At 44.2% G+C, this 13,582-nt stretch overlaps 1 protein-coding gene across 3 annotated transcripts in view; it reads left to right on the top strand.

Annotated features, from left to right (window-relative positions):
• The first annotated feature begins 9,750 nt into the window (after positions 1–9,750).
• KDM4A (lysine demethylase 4A) overlaps positions 9,751–13,582 on the top strand; it is a 39,049-nt gene continuing 35,217 nt past the window's right edge. For 2 of the 3 annotated variants that reach the window (XM_074376632.1, XM_074376634.1), the window contains exons 1-3: positions 9,751–9,877; positions 12,185–12,362; positions 12,994–13,169. In XM_074376632.1, coding sequence (XP_074232733.1) covers positions 12,225–12,362; positions 12,994–13,169 — 314 coding nt within the window. In that variant the 5' untranslated portion in view covers positions 9,751–9,877; positions 12,185–12,224. Of the gene's footprint in view, positions 9,878–10,098; positions 10,173–12,184; positions 12,363–12,993; positions 13,170–13,582 lie in introns of those variants that run through there. The other variant, XM_074376633.1, reaches the window with a different exon arrangement.

Here is a 13,582-nt window from a genome sequence, read left to right as displayed (position 1 = left end):
ACTTTGATTTTTTATTTGTAGATTCTGAACTTGCAGCCAGTCTAGGCTTCTCTTGGGAAGGACGACCTTTGACTCAGGGATCTTTTGCTGTGGTTTCTCTCAGGTCTGATTTCTCCATCAACCCAAGTGCACCCGCTATCTTTTGGAATTTTTATTTCAAAAAATACTTTGGTGTACAGTTATTGTGAGTATCTAAATTGGGTTCCCCTCCTAAATAGTTATTTGTTTAGATCACCTTCCCCCCCGAACTGATTTGTAATGCCTCCTTTTTATTACATAGGAAGTTATAAGTACAGAGTCTACTTCTGGGCCTCAAGTGTGTTCCACTTGTCTGTCAAGGCCAAGCCATAACTACTCATTTAACTTCTGTGACTTTGTTTTATTACTTAACACAGCTAATCCCCCATCATTATCTTTTTTTTTCTCTTCAAAATTAATTAGTTCTAGTCCCCTGTTTTTCTTCCAAGTAGACATTAGATTATTTTTGGAAAATTCCCCTCCCTCAACTTTGGTTGCAGATTTTATTGTAGCTTGATAAAATTGCCAGCCATGTGTGTGAAGGATATATGTTAACATAAAAGAAAGAAAAGCTGGTTGGAGTCTAAATGAAGCCTAAAAATTGGAATCAAAAGCAAGCTGTGCTTATCCAGCCTTGCTGAGAGGGAGGAAACACTGTCTGACAGGTGCAGCCATCCCAATTTCTAGAATGAGGGCAGTAACGCATGCAGTGCAGCCTCTCCACATCCCCAGGGGCCACAGCCTGGCGCTTCAGACCATCAGGCTCTTCTACACGGCTCATCTCTCCTTAAACCCTTTACTCTGGCTTTCTCTAAATACCGTAGTTTCCTAAGCCCGCCATGCTAAACATCTGTAACAATCAAAGGGTTGAATCCAAAACTGCTCTCAAATCAATAGGAACAAAAGGAAACACCCTGATAGAAAAATGGGCATGAACACAAATAGGCAATTTACAAAAGAAGATACACAAATTCCAGTAAAACTATGGAAGCTACTTCAGCCTCGCTATTAATCAAAGAAGTGCCAATTGAAACAACGAGATACCATTATGTGGCTATCAAATTGGCAAAACTTATGTGTTAATATGATGTGGTGATTTGAGCACCCACGTTGCTAGTGGGGATATAATCTGGTGCTACCTTTTGGGAGGAATATTTTCAATATCAGTCAAAAACCTTAAAATATTTTTAAGCCTTAAAACTTTACCTTTGACCCAGTGACACACATTTAGGAATGTTTATAATGGAAACAATCAGACAAATATTTTTTAAATCTATAGGCAAAGCTTCATGGTAGCATCATTTATAATACTGAAAAGTTCGAAACAACCCCAGATACACACACAGATATATAATCTATAGCTTTGCTCAAGTGAATTTGGAGTCCATCAGTATCTGCATCGCCTGGGAGCATTTTAGAAACACTGAATCTCAGGTCCCACCCCAGACCTACTGAATCAGAATTTGTATTTTGACAACTCTTTAAGGCATCTGTATAAGCATTAAAATTAGAGAAGCCCTGGCAAGCTTGTTAGCAGTAATTTTTCCAGGTTGTGATGCTCCCTGTTTTAAATGTCTTTTCTGGCTCCTCTACCTCTACTGTGCACTTTTTTTAAAAATAAGATTATGTCAATGGTAGAGAAATTGATCAGGCTGTGGTTGCACTTGCCTGGATGCCTTTCCTAGCACATCTCATCCAAGTCCTCGAGGAATTGTCTCTTAGCCCCTTCCTCCCCTACCCTTGACCAGACAGCCTCATATCCAGCTGTGCTGCTGGTCCAGCAACCAAAGCACTGTGCTGAAATTATTCTTCTTGCTTCTTCAGCTGTTCACATACTCAGATAGGAAAAAACAGAACAAAACTAAAGAAATTATCCAGGCTGCAGTGCAGAAATGAAATGCAAATTGACATGATAATTATTGTTTGATTCATCTGTCTCCTCCACTGGACTGTGAACTTCTTGAAGGCAAGGACTGTGTCTCACTTGCCTGCCAGCTTAGTCTGGCCCAAAGTAGGATCTGAACAAATGTTTGCTAAATGGATAAAAGGGGAGGAGCTTGACCTGGTCCTGAGGCAGGAAGTAAATCTGATCTTCAGGCAGGATTACAGTTGAGGTTGCCACAATACACAGTCCTCAGAATCTCCACCCTGAGTACACACCCTGGTCAGCTCCTAGAGGGACTTCCCACCCTTCCAATCACCTCAGCTAAGGATCTGCATCTGCCACACCAAACCCCAACCTCTCCCTGAGGACCTGCTTTTCTCCCCATCCCCCACACCAACAGGAGGAAATGTCTTGATGGAGATTTACTAAGCAACAAGATTTTTGAATGAAAGAAAGAAAAGTCAGCCAGGACCTGGACTGGACTTTGACCTGTAGGGAGATTTCTGGCCCCAGAAGCTGGCTCCTCAATCTCTCCACAAAGACCTTGTGTCCCAGGCCCCTCTCCAGGGATGGTCCTTTCTGGCCTCCTCTCTAGCACACTTTCAGGGCAGTTTGCAGTTACTCCCTTCTGAGCTCCTATGTGGTCCTAAAGATTTAAATCCAACAAACGCACAGTATACACCTATGACGCACTATAATAATGCCTGCTACCATCACTAACCACTTAAACATGCCAAGCACTTTACCTGCTTGTTAAAATGTAATTCCCCCAACAGTCCTGTATAGTAGCTTATATTAGTATCTCCTTTTGCAGCTGAAGACTAAGATTCAGAGAGGTCAAGCAACTCATCTAAGTCACACAGCTAGAAAGGAAGCAGCATCTATATGTGAACCTGGATCTGTGTGACTCCAGAGCCTGAATGATTAACTATTCCACAAACTGCAATCCATGCGGTTTCATTTCTCTATTCCTTCCACAAATAATATTCTAGGAGTGTTTACAGAGGACTTACTGTGAACCAGGCATTGTACAAGGGTGATGGGATTCAATGGTGGAAAACATAGTAGTCCCTCCCATTAGAGGCTTAGTCTGGTGGGAAACTGACATCAGTCACAGAAATCTTACCCACATACATAATGACAAACTCTCCAAGATGCTCTGAGGAAAAGTGCCTAAAGCAAGGAGAGCAGCACGGAACTAGCCCGACAATCAGAGAGGCTTCTCCCAGGAAGTGGTCTTTAGTAAAAGCCCTGAGGCAGGGGTTTCTAAAACAGCTCCTTAAAGAAAGGTCTAAGAGAGGATTCCTCCTTAAGGAGCTGTTTTAGAAAACAGAATGAAGGCCAGGGAGGCTGGAACCCAGAGAGGGGCAGGATAGGGTGGAGAGTGGGCAGGGGCCAGGTCGGTCAGGGCCTGGTAGACCAGAGTCAGGAGATTTGGAGTCCATGGTGAGGGCACAGGAAGCTTTGAAGGGTTTTCAATAGAGCAGTGAATTCAGATTTACTTTTTAGAAAGATCAGTCTGGTTGCCGTTTGGAGAACAGATTGGAGGGGGTAATGGTTGCAGGGGTCCTGGAGAACAGTGGTGTGGCTTGAGGTGGGACGGCAGTGCCAGGGCAGGTAAGAAGAGCAGGGTTCAGGATAGAGTTTTGAAAGTTAGGTCAATAGGACTGGATGTGGCTGCAGGAGAGGAGGACCGACACAGACTCTCGGGACCCCTGGATGAATACAGATGCCTCTACTGAGACGGGGAACACCGAGTGGGGAGCAGGGTTAGTGGAGAACCCAGAGTGCTTCTGCTGAGTCTGAGGTCCCTGCAACTGCCCAAGCAGAGAAACAGGGACCTCATCTTTGTATCCTGAGTTAGCACAAGATAGGTGCTTATTTTAAAATCTTTTAGATAAAAGAATGTGCACATGGGTAGAATTTGAGTCACATCTTGAAGGATGGGTTGCATTTGGCCTTGAGATACAGGTATTTTGGAGCCCGAGATGAAAACAAAACGAAACCCAAGTGGAACTATTGGTGGGAGCAAAGGAGAAGGGAGAGACTGTGCTGTGGAAGTGGCTTGTGGGCACCCCTTGCTGAAACTTGCCAGGGCTTTTGTGCCTGGGCTGTAACCTGGAGCATCCTCTGCAGAGCGAGAGAAGAAATCAGAGATAGAGAGAAAAATTAAGTTTTCATTAATGGAGGAATCCAGGGTGTATTTGTGGGTGTGTATGTGTCTGCCTCAGAGTATTTTTACATTTGTATTTTTATGTTTCATAGGTTAGAAGGCTCTGGTCTTCCCAACTGTGTCTGCAAGACTGAACTGAGGCTGAATTCTCTGTATACATGGATAGGCCTGGCTGCAGAAGCCCCCTCCAGTGAAGCGGGCTGAGGGGGTCAGGCAATGTATGCAAGTGCCTGGTGCCTACAGATCATGGCTTCTTTTCCTGGGCAACTAGTGTCAGGCCCTTTGCCCAGAGCATCCCAAAGCTCCAGGGAAGATATTTCTGTTCCCCAGCTGATGTCCATAGGCAAGGGTTGGAATGTGATGCCACCAGAGGTGAAGGCCAAAGGCCTCACTAACATGCAAACATAGTCCTTCCTGTCTGTTTACTCATTCAGTTCATCATTCATTCATCCATTTATTCAACATGTATCCACAGGCTCAGTGTTCATTGCAGGTTACTTAACCTCCCGGCATCCTGGTCTCCTCAGCTGTAAAATGGGAACAGTATTAACACCTTCTTCCAAAGTTCATTCTGAGAATAAAATTCAGAAATGTCATTTGTTCACTCAACAAATATTTAGTGAGCACATACAAAGTGCCAGGGCTGTCCTAAATGCAGAGGATCTTGATGGGCAAAACACAGACCCCTGTCCCCACAGAGCGGATTCTAATGGGGAGAGTTAAACAGTAGAAAAATTAATAAAGTATGTAGTGATGATCTGGGAAGGCTTCACTGAGGAGGTGACATGTCGGCAAGGCCCTGAAGGAGGTGAGGGAGTAAGCCATTCAGAGTGGGGGAATAGGCAACCAGAGCAGTGAGCTGGGGGAGGAGTTACGCAGGGAGGGGGGTGGGGGAAGACTGTAGGCCATTATGAGGACTTGGCATCTCTCCAGAATGAGATAGAGAGCCATTTAATGGTTCTAAGAGGAAAAGTAACATGATCTGGCTTCTAGTATTAAAGAATTACTCTGCCTGCTGTGCTGAGCAGACTGCAAGGGGGCCAGGCAGAAGCAGGGAGAATTATTCTGATCAGGCTATATAGATGATGACGGCTTGCATCAGGGTGGTGGCAGTGCAGGTGGAGGAAGTGCTGGGCTCTGGACAAATTCTGGAGGCAGAGAAGGACTCTAATTTCTTTTTTTTATTGAAGTATAGTCAGTTTACAATGTTGTGTCAGTTTTTGGTACATAGCGTAATAGTTCAGTCATACATATATATACATATATTCATTTTCACATTCTTTTTCATTATAGGTTACTACAAGATATTAATACAGTTCCATGCTATACAGTATGAACTTGTTATTTATCTATTTTATATATAGTAGTTAGTATCTGCAAATCTTGAGCTCCCAATTTATCCCTTCCTATCCCCTTCCCTCACGCCACTTCGCAACCACAAGCTTACCCTTTGTGTCTGTGAGTCTGTTTCACAGACAAGCCCACCTTTCTTTTCTCTAGATTCTACATATAAGTGACATCACACAGCATTCCTCTTTCTCTTTCTGGCCTGCTTCACCCAGAATGATAATCTCTAGGTCCATCCACGTTGCTACAAATGACATTTTTTTATTATCTTTTATGGCTGAGTAGTATTCCACAGTATAAACACACCACAACTTCTTTATCTAGTCATCTATCAGTGGGCATCTAGGTTGTTTCCATGTCTTGGCTATTGTAAATAGTGATGCTATGAACACACTCCATGTTATTTGTCATCAGGGAAATGCAAGTTAAAATCCCAATGAGATAGCATTTCACACCCACTAGAATGGCTATAATCAGAAAGATAGTAACAAATGTTGGCAAATATGTGGAGAAATGTGGAGAAAAGGATGATGGAGATGGAAAATGCTACAGCCACTTTAGAAAACAGTTTGACAGCTTCTTAAAAAAATAAATATAAATTTACTGTAAGACAGAAATTCCTCTCCTAATTATCTATCTAAGAGAAATGAAAACATACACGTTCACACAAAGGCTCCCACATAAACGTTGATAGAATCCCTATTTATAGTAGCCAAAAAAGTGGAAAACAAGCCAAATGTCAATCAATACTACAAAAGGATACTATTCAACATTAAAAAAACAAAATACTGACACATGCTACAGCGTGGACAAATCTCAAAAAAAAAAATCATGCTCAGTGAAAAAAGCCAGACACAAAAGACCATCTACTGTATGGCTCTATTTATATGAAATGTCCAGAAAAGGCAGATCTGTACAGAGAAAGTAGATGAATGGTTGCCTGTGCGCTGGGAGTGGAGACAGAGAGTCACTGTAACTGGGCACGAGGGATCTTAATGAGGTGGTAGGTTTCACTGAGGTGATGAAAGTGTTCTAAAACTGGGTTGCTTGACGGCTGAATGACTTGGCAAATTAGGCTCTACCCTTAAAGTGGTCAGATTTTATGGTATGTAAATTATACCTCAATTAAAAGTTGTTTTTGGAAAAACTAAAGTGTTAATAACAATGTAAACAATTTTTGTGAATATAAGGCATTTAGCCTGTTGCTCAGAACGTCGTCAGTGCTGAGGAAACGTAGTTACATTTGTAAGCTACTGTTACTGCCATGATTGTTACTGATCTAAGGCTTACCCTGGGCTGGGCGTGGTGCTGGGAGCTGGGTGAAATGAAGCTCCAGGAGAGAGCCCTTGAGCTACGAGCCTGCTGTGAATTTTATGCCAAAATGACAGTTTAAGGTCCAAATCCTACCACCGTTGCCAGTGAGTTACTCTAAAAGTTGTTCTCCCCTCTTCTTCTCCTTCATCACAAGCACAATTTTTGTGATTTTATTTATTTGTGTGAGCACTTGTTTCATGTCTGTCTCCATCACTAGACTGTAAACACCACGAAGGCAGGGTAAGGTCTTCCACTCCTTACTGGCAGGTGGACAGATTCTGGGAGACTTTTTGCTGGATCTGATACGAGGGAAGGGTGCTGCTGATACTGTCCCTTTCTTCCGTATTCCCTTGAGTATGGACAGGGTGCCTGGAGCTTCAGTAATCCCGTCACAACCGTGAGATGCACACGTGAGGGCCAAGACCAAGTTGTCAAGTAGGATGGAGAAAGATGGAGGAAGCCTGTATATTTGGTGACCTCGTTGAGCATTGAGCCAATGCCAATAAATGCCCCCCTTCAGACTTTTTATTACATTTGGGAAAAATAACTTTGCATTTGTTTAAGTCACTGTTGCTAGGGTTTTCTATTTCTGGCAATGGGACACATTCCTAAAGGATACTACCAATAAGACCAAAGTGATACTCTTGAGAGATTTTCGTCTCATGGAGGAAGATGGGCATGGAAACAAATCCAAACATTTGTAAAGCACTTGCTCTGTGGGACTCTGTATGGGTGAGGTGAGGTGATAGACAACATTAAGGAATCCGTAGTTGCCTACTGGTTTCAGGCTTTTTTTTTTTTTTTTTTTTTTTTGGTTTAGGCAATTGGATGGATGGCTGTCCCACTAAGATAGGAGACCTAGGAGGTGGAGCTCATTTGTGGAGTGAATAGATTAGTTCTTTCTTGGGCATGTGGGTTCTGGGTACCTGTAGGACACCCAGGTGGGTGGGGAAGGGGGGTGTATCCAGAGATAGGAGGATGTATGATTCTGAACTAGGTCCTACTGTATAGCACAGGGAACTATATTCAACACTTCATAATGGCCTATAATAAAAAAAATAAAAAGAAATGTGTGTAGATAGATATAGATATAGCTATATATATCTGAGTCATTATGTTGTACACCAGAAACTAACACAACATTGTAAATCAACTATACTTCAATTTAAAAAAAATTAAGATCAGATACATCAAATGCTATGCACAACTTAAAAGTGTACAGCTCAACATTTTGAACACTTCAGTGTAATAACCACTATCCAGATCAAGAAACAGAACATTACTAATACCCCAGAAACTTTCCTTATGCCCACCCCCGCCCCGCCCCCCGATATGTTTTACAACACCATAGATGAGTTTTGCTTCAAATATCAACAATTTAGGGGTGGGAAAGGAAAGATGAGCTTAAAAGGGTGACTGAGATAAACTGATCAGAGATATGGGAGGATAACAAGAGAATATGATCTAGGTTCTACCTATCATGTGCAGATACCAATTGGAAGCTAGTGATACAAAGTAACAGGGATCCTGGAAAACCCTTTTTGGCAGCAGTGAGAAATGTAGCAAGATCAAATTCATGGAGGAGTTGGTAGTGACAGCAGTGCTAGTAACTGTATCCATGCCCAGCACAGTGGAGTCAATGAGGCAAGCTAGAGCATCTGAGAGTGGTGAATGAATTCTATGGTCTGATTTGGGGTGGTATTTTCCTTGTTATGTATACTCCAGGTTGGATTCTTCAGATTCAGAAATTTTCTGAGCTAACCAATATAATCTATTATCTAATATATTAGGTCAAGAGAAAAACTTTATAATTGTGAAAGACTATTGGTTTCCTACCCAACAGTCATTCCCTTGTCTTTTTTGCAACACAATTCGGTTTTTTGTTTGTTTGTTTTTTAAGGAAGCCCATGCTCAGGACCAGGGTAAAAATCATGATTGCTTTATGTTCATTCCATACGATGTACTACCATCCTTTTTGCCAACATATATTAACTTTCATCTTCATAACAATCCTGCAAGACAGATACTATCTTTTCCTTTTTACTGATGGGAAGATCCAAGCTAAGAGGAGTGACTGGTTTTGAACACTGATGTGACTCCGTAGCTTTTTACAGTGCACAACAGAACTACTCATCCAGGATTATTTTGTACATCCTTTATGGCTGGTTGTGGGTATTCCACTTTTCTGTTTGACCTCTCAGACTGTCCTGTACGCCTCCCTCTCTATCACCCTTGACAATCTGGGAGTTCCTTAGGACGACTCATTACCTCTCAGGAACAGTTCCTAATGACTTCTAGGAAACCCCTCTCCCTCCAGAAGTGTGTCTAATGACTCCCTGGATCTTCTCCCACCCCAAGAGCTGCTCCTAATGACCCCCTAAATCCCCGCCCACTGAGGAAATGCTTTTTAATGACCCTAAGGACATCCCCTCTCAGGACTTGTCCTAATGACGCTCAGAGCTCCTTTAACTGCTCCTTTCAAGAAATGTCCCGGTTTGTCGGCAACTGAGAGGGTTCTCAAGACATGGGACTTTGTATTTTAAAAACCGAGACAGTACCAGGCAAGCCGGGACAAGTTGGTCACCTTATCAGGAACTCCTTGACTTCGGAAGCTGCCCCTAAGGGTCGAGGGCGCACTTCTATCTTAGGTAAGGGTTCTACTCACCCCTAAAAGACTGTCCCCACCCCTTCGTTAGAAACATCTTACAATGGCCTCATCATCGCCTTTACTCTGGCTGACTATCCCATTTCTAGGCACTAGTCTCTTTCAATCTAGAGTAGCTACGGGCAGCGAGAAGCCCGCCTATGATTGGCCAGCTCTGAGATTCAGGCGAGATGCTCAGTGGCCGCGGTCCCGAGTGGTATAGCATTTCCTCCTGGCAACAGCCCGAGTTGGCGCTCATAGGCTGAGGAGATTGATATGCCCGGACTTTGGGGCGGATGCAGCACTCGCTCATTGGCTGCTGGAAGGCTCATGGCGGCCCTCGGATTGGTTGACTCTGTGGAGCACTGTGCGGCTGCGCAGAGGCCGACTTGAGAGGAGGCGGAGCCTTGTCCTTCGCCGGCTGGGAAAGCAGTGGGATCGGCTAGTGGCGACAGCAAAAGCCGTGCCTTAGCCCTGCCGGGGCGGTGGGCTTTAAGTAAGAACCACAGGGTTTTTGAATCCTTTAGGTTTGTTGCTGCTGGTAGCCGTGACCGTGAGCTCCGATGGGGGAGGGGCGGAGGGTGGCCTTCAGTGGTGACTGAAAGGCATGGGCCTCGGCCAATGGGAACAGGAGCTCCTAAACTGGGTCCTGGGATTGGTCCTTTCCAATCTCTTATGGCCAATGGACGTCGGGAAGGGTGGGCGGGTCTACTGGGCCTTATTTTCTTCTTCCTGCGGCCCAGCCTCACTCGCCTAGGCGGCGGGGCCGGGAGGGGCCGGGCGTCTGCGCGGTGAGCTTTGGGGACCTTGGGAGCGAGGGGCTACTTTGGGAGCGATGCCCGCGGGAGCGGCTTGCGGGGGGAGGGGGCGGGAGTTTGAGGTGGTTGTTGGCGACAGCTCCCTTTATTGAGTACCAGGCCTAGTGCTTAGTGCTTAGCGTTTCGCTTGCATCATCTGAGTTAATCACAGCAACCCTGCAGGGCAGAGAGGTTGGGATCCCCATTTTACAGGAGGAGATACTGAGACTCGGGCAGCTTACACAGCCAAGGTCATACAGCTAACAGACAGCAGAGACCGGATCTGTATTCAGAGTTGTTTTGACTTCTGGGCCAGTGCTCTCTTGAACCACTAGGCTTTGTTGTTGGGCGGGGAAAGGAAGGTGTCAGGGAACAGGAACTCTCCCCAGGGAATAGAATGGGGGAAGGGAATCCTCGAGTAGAAAAAAGGGAGCGAGCTATTGAGGTAAGGGCGAGGAAATCAGTTATTCAGCAGTTACAGAGTGCCTACTCTGTGCGGTGCATTGTTCTAGGTTCTAGGCATACAAAGATGAATTAAGGCCAGAGTCGCATGAAGCCTCAATAGGGGTTTCTGAGGCCTGGGGATGGGCCCTAACACTGTGTTCACATGATTGTATGTTTTTGTAAAATTTGCGAAAGTAAGATATCTTGTGTTATTTTTAAAAAGAGGGTCCTCAAAATTGAATAAAACTTCAGATTCCTCTACACTGGAATCTGCCCTTGCAAAGGGCTTAGACTAAGGGGAGATTATGATGTAGGCAGCATAGAGTAATGGAAGGAGTACTTGGAGTGCATTACAGGACTGTGGGCAGACTTCCTAGTATGTAAAATAGGAATTACAGCATATCTGCCATGCAAAGTTTTGGTGAGGTGCATGAAAGTGCCAGGCCAGAACACAGTTTATTTTTGGTGAAATGGAAGCAAGCAAGAGAGATGGGGGTTCTGGGGCTTGTCTTCTCTCCTGCCTTAGACAGTTCTGCTCCATGCTGCCTTCCCAGTCTTTTACTAGGTTGTTGGTAGGTTGGAGGCAGTTTCCTCCCTTGTGATCTCTCCGGCTCTCAAGGGGCTCTCAAGGGGACTCTTGGAGCTGAACTGCCGTGGCTTTGAGGCCCAGGTTGGGGGGAGGGGGGTGCTGAGTAGAGAAAAAAGGACACATTGGTTTTGCTTTTAAACTGGCTCCTTTATCTGGTGTGCTTGATTCTTACTCAGTTGAAATAGAATGTTGTGTTATCAGGCAGTGGGGATGCACCCACTTAGCTGAAGGCCTCATCTAGAAACAAAGTGGTATTTATTTAATCTCCAGTCAATTATGAAGTTTGCCCTGTATTGCCAGTTTATTGCCTGTTTAAATTTTGTCCTTTGAGTTCTGGGTACAGTACAGTTGAACTAGTCTCTGGCTTGACTTCATGTAGCAGTCATGTAACTATATTTTGGTTTAGATGTGAGAACAATTTCACTTTAGGTTTTAACATTCTTAACTGGGGCTACTAATAACAGGGTACTTTTTAACTCTTGAACTTTGTAATCTTGTAGCCAAGTTAACTTAGGAATCTAGAATCCTTTTTCAAAACTGTGCCTTAGAAGGGAGCCCATTGGTTGATTTTTATTTCTAAAAGAATCTGGTTCTAGTATAATCAGTTTAATACTTAGAAGCAACTAGCAAGGTGTGAATAAGGGAGCAGCTGAAAAGATAAGAATAAAATATGGGCGGGGCAGCTGTATTGTTAGATGGGACCAGCAAGCAAATAATTAGTTTCCCTTTTTTAGCAGAAACAGTGTCTCCACTTGAATACATATAGTTTTGATACATCAGATTCTTTCAAACAGCCTTTTCTATCTGTATTTCTTACTCACTTAAATAATTTACCTAGAGGCAGATTCCAAGTGTGAGGTCTTAATGCTTCTTGAGAATTTCTACGTCTTTTACTATTTTCAGCACTGACATTTCCAGCATTTAATTTAAGTTATATTTTAAGTAATTTTATACTTTTAATGTGTTTCTTCAGATTCCTGCCTGACCAAAGTGACCTCAAAAAAGAAGGAAAAATGGCTTCTGAATCTGAAACCTTGAATCCCAGCGCTCGGATAATGACCTTTTACCCAACCATGGATGAGTTCCGGAATTTTAGTCGTTACATTGCCTACATTGAATCCCAAGGAGCTCATCGGGCTGGGCTGGCCAAGGTGAGGGGTGAGGCTTTTGTAACGGAGGGCAGGCGGTAGTCAGACTTTCCCTAAGTGAAGGCTGGAAGAACTGAGTTTTACTGAAAGGCAGGTGGGGTCATGATTGAGTGTATGCTGTCCTATTTGCAAGTTAATTCCTTTCGTTAACATCTGAAGTGTCTCTGAGGTAGGTGGAGAGCTGTTTGGCATCTTTAAAAGGGAGGTGAAGAGCAGTGTCCCAGGACCAACGATGGGTGCTTTAGTGTTTTCATCTGTCACTGAGTGCTCGCGCCACCCAGCTTCTCTCCATCTCACTTAGCACTGATAGTACTTTGGCTTCCCACTTTGGACTTTCTATTAGATTGAGAGAGAATCAGCTCTTCAGCCTCCTCTCTTGGTGCCCAGATAGGATTCCAAGGCTGAGAGTGAATATTCCTTACCTGAGGTCATTGCAACCTGGCAGCTTGTTGGTGGCAGAACTGGATGGGGGCTAGCATGACAGTGTAACTTTGTGTTTGAGTGAGCATGGTGGAATCAAAGTGACTTTCTAGTAAAATCGACTGTGATGTTGGACAGCAGCCTGCCCACTTCCTGGACTCTGACCACCAACATGCCAGGTTTCTGAGCTCTTTGTTTCTTGTGTTCCCTACAGGTTGTGCCTCCAAAAGAGTGGAAGCCACGAGCGTCCTATGATGACATCGACGATCTGGTCATCCCTGCCCCCATCCAGCAGCTGGTGACTGGGCAGTCTGGCCTCTTCACTCAGTACAACATACAGAAGAAAGCCATGACCGTTCGAGAGTTCCGCAAGATAGCCAACAGCGACAAGTGAGTGAGAACACTTTCTTTCCCACGCGTCTGGGACCTGGCATGTTCTGCTCAGAGCTGTCTCCCAGACTATTGCCCTCTTACTGAACTGTTTCTGGAACTCTAGCTTCTTTCTGTCTCCCTTTCTGTTCTGTTCTTTACACAGAAGCGTTCCTCATCTCTATGCACTGTCACGGTCTAAACTTGTCCTTTTTCTTACATAACTTAATCCCATTGTTTTCCTTCTAAAGTAGGACCATTTTCTGACTCTGGTAAGTTGCAAGGTTGCAAAGGAGAAGGTTGGTTCAAAAGGAGCTTCTGCCAGATCTATCGATAATACCCACCTACCGAAAAGTGGCCTTAGTAGTTTAAGTTGATCTCTTTCTTCTGGGTTCCTCTGTCTTTAATCATGTCAGACTCCTCACCACCCATCA

This window comes from Camelus bactrianus, chromosome 13, assembly GCF_048773025.1.
Source record: "Camelus bactrianus isolate YW-2024 breed Bactrian camel chromosome 13, ASM4877302v1, whole genome shotgun sequence".
Classification (NCBI taxonomy): Eukaryota; Metazoa; Chordata; class Mammalia; order Artiodactyla; family Camelidae; genus Camelus; species Camelus bactrianus.
This window is presented reverse-complemented; position numbering and strand designations above follow the sequence as displayed.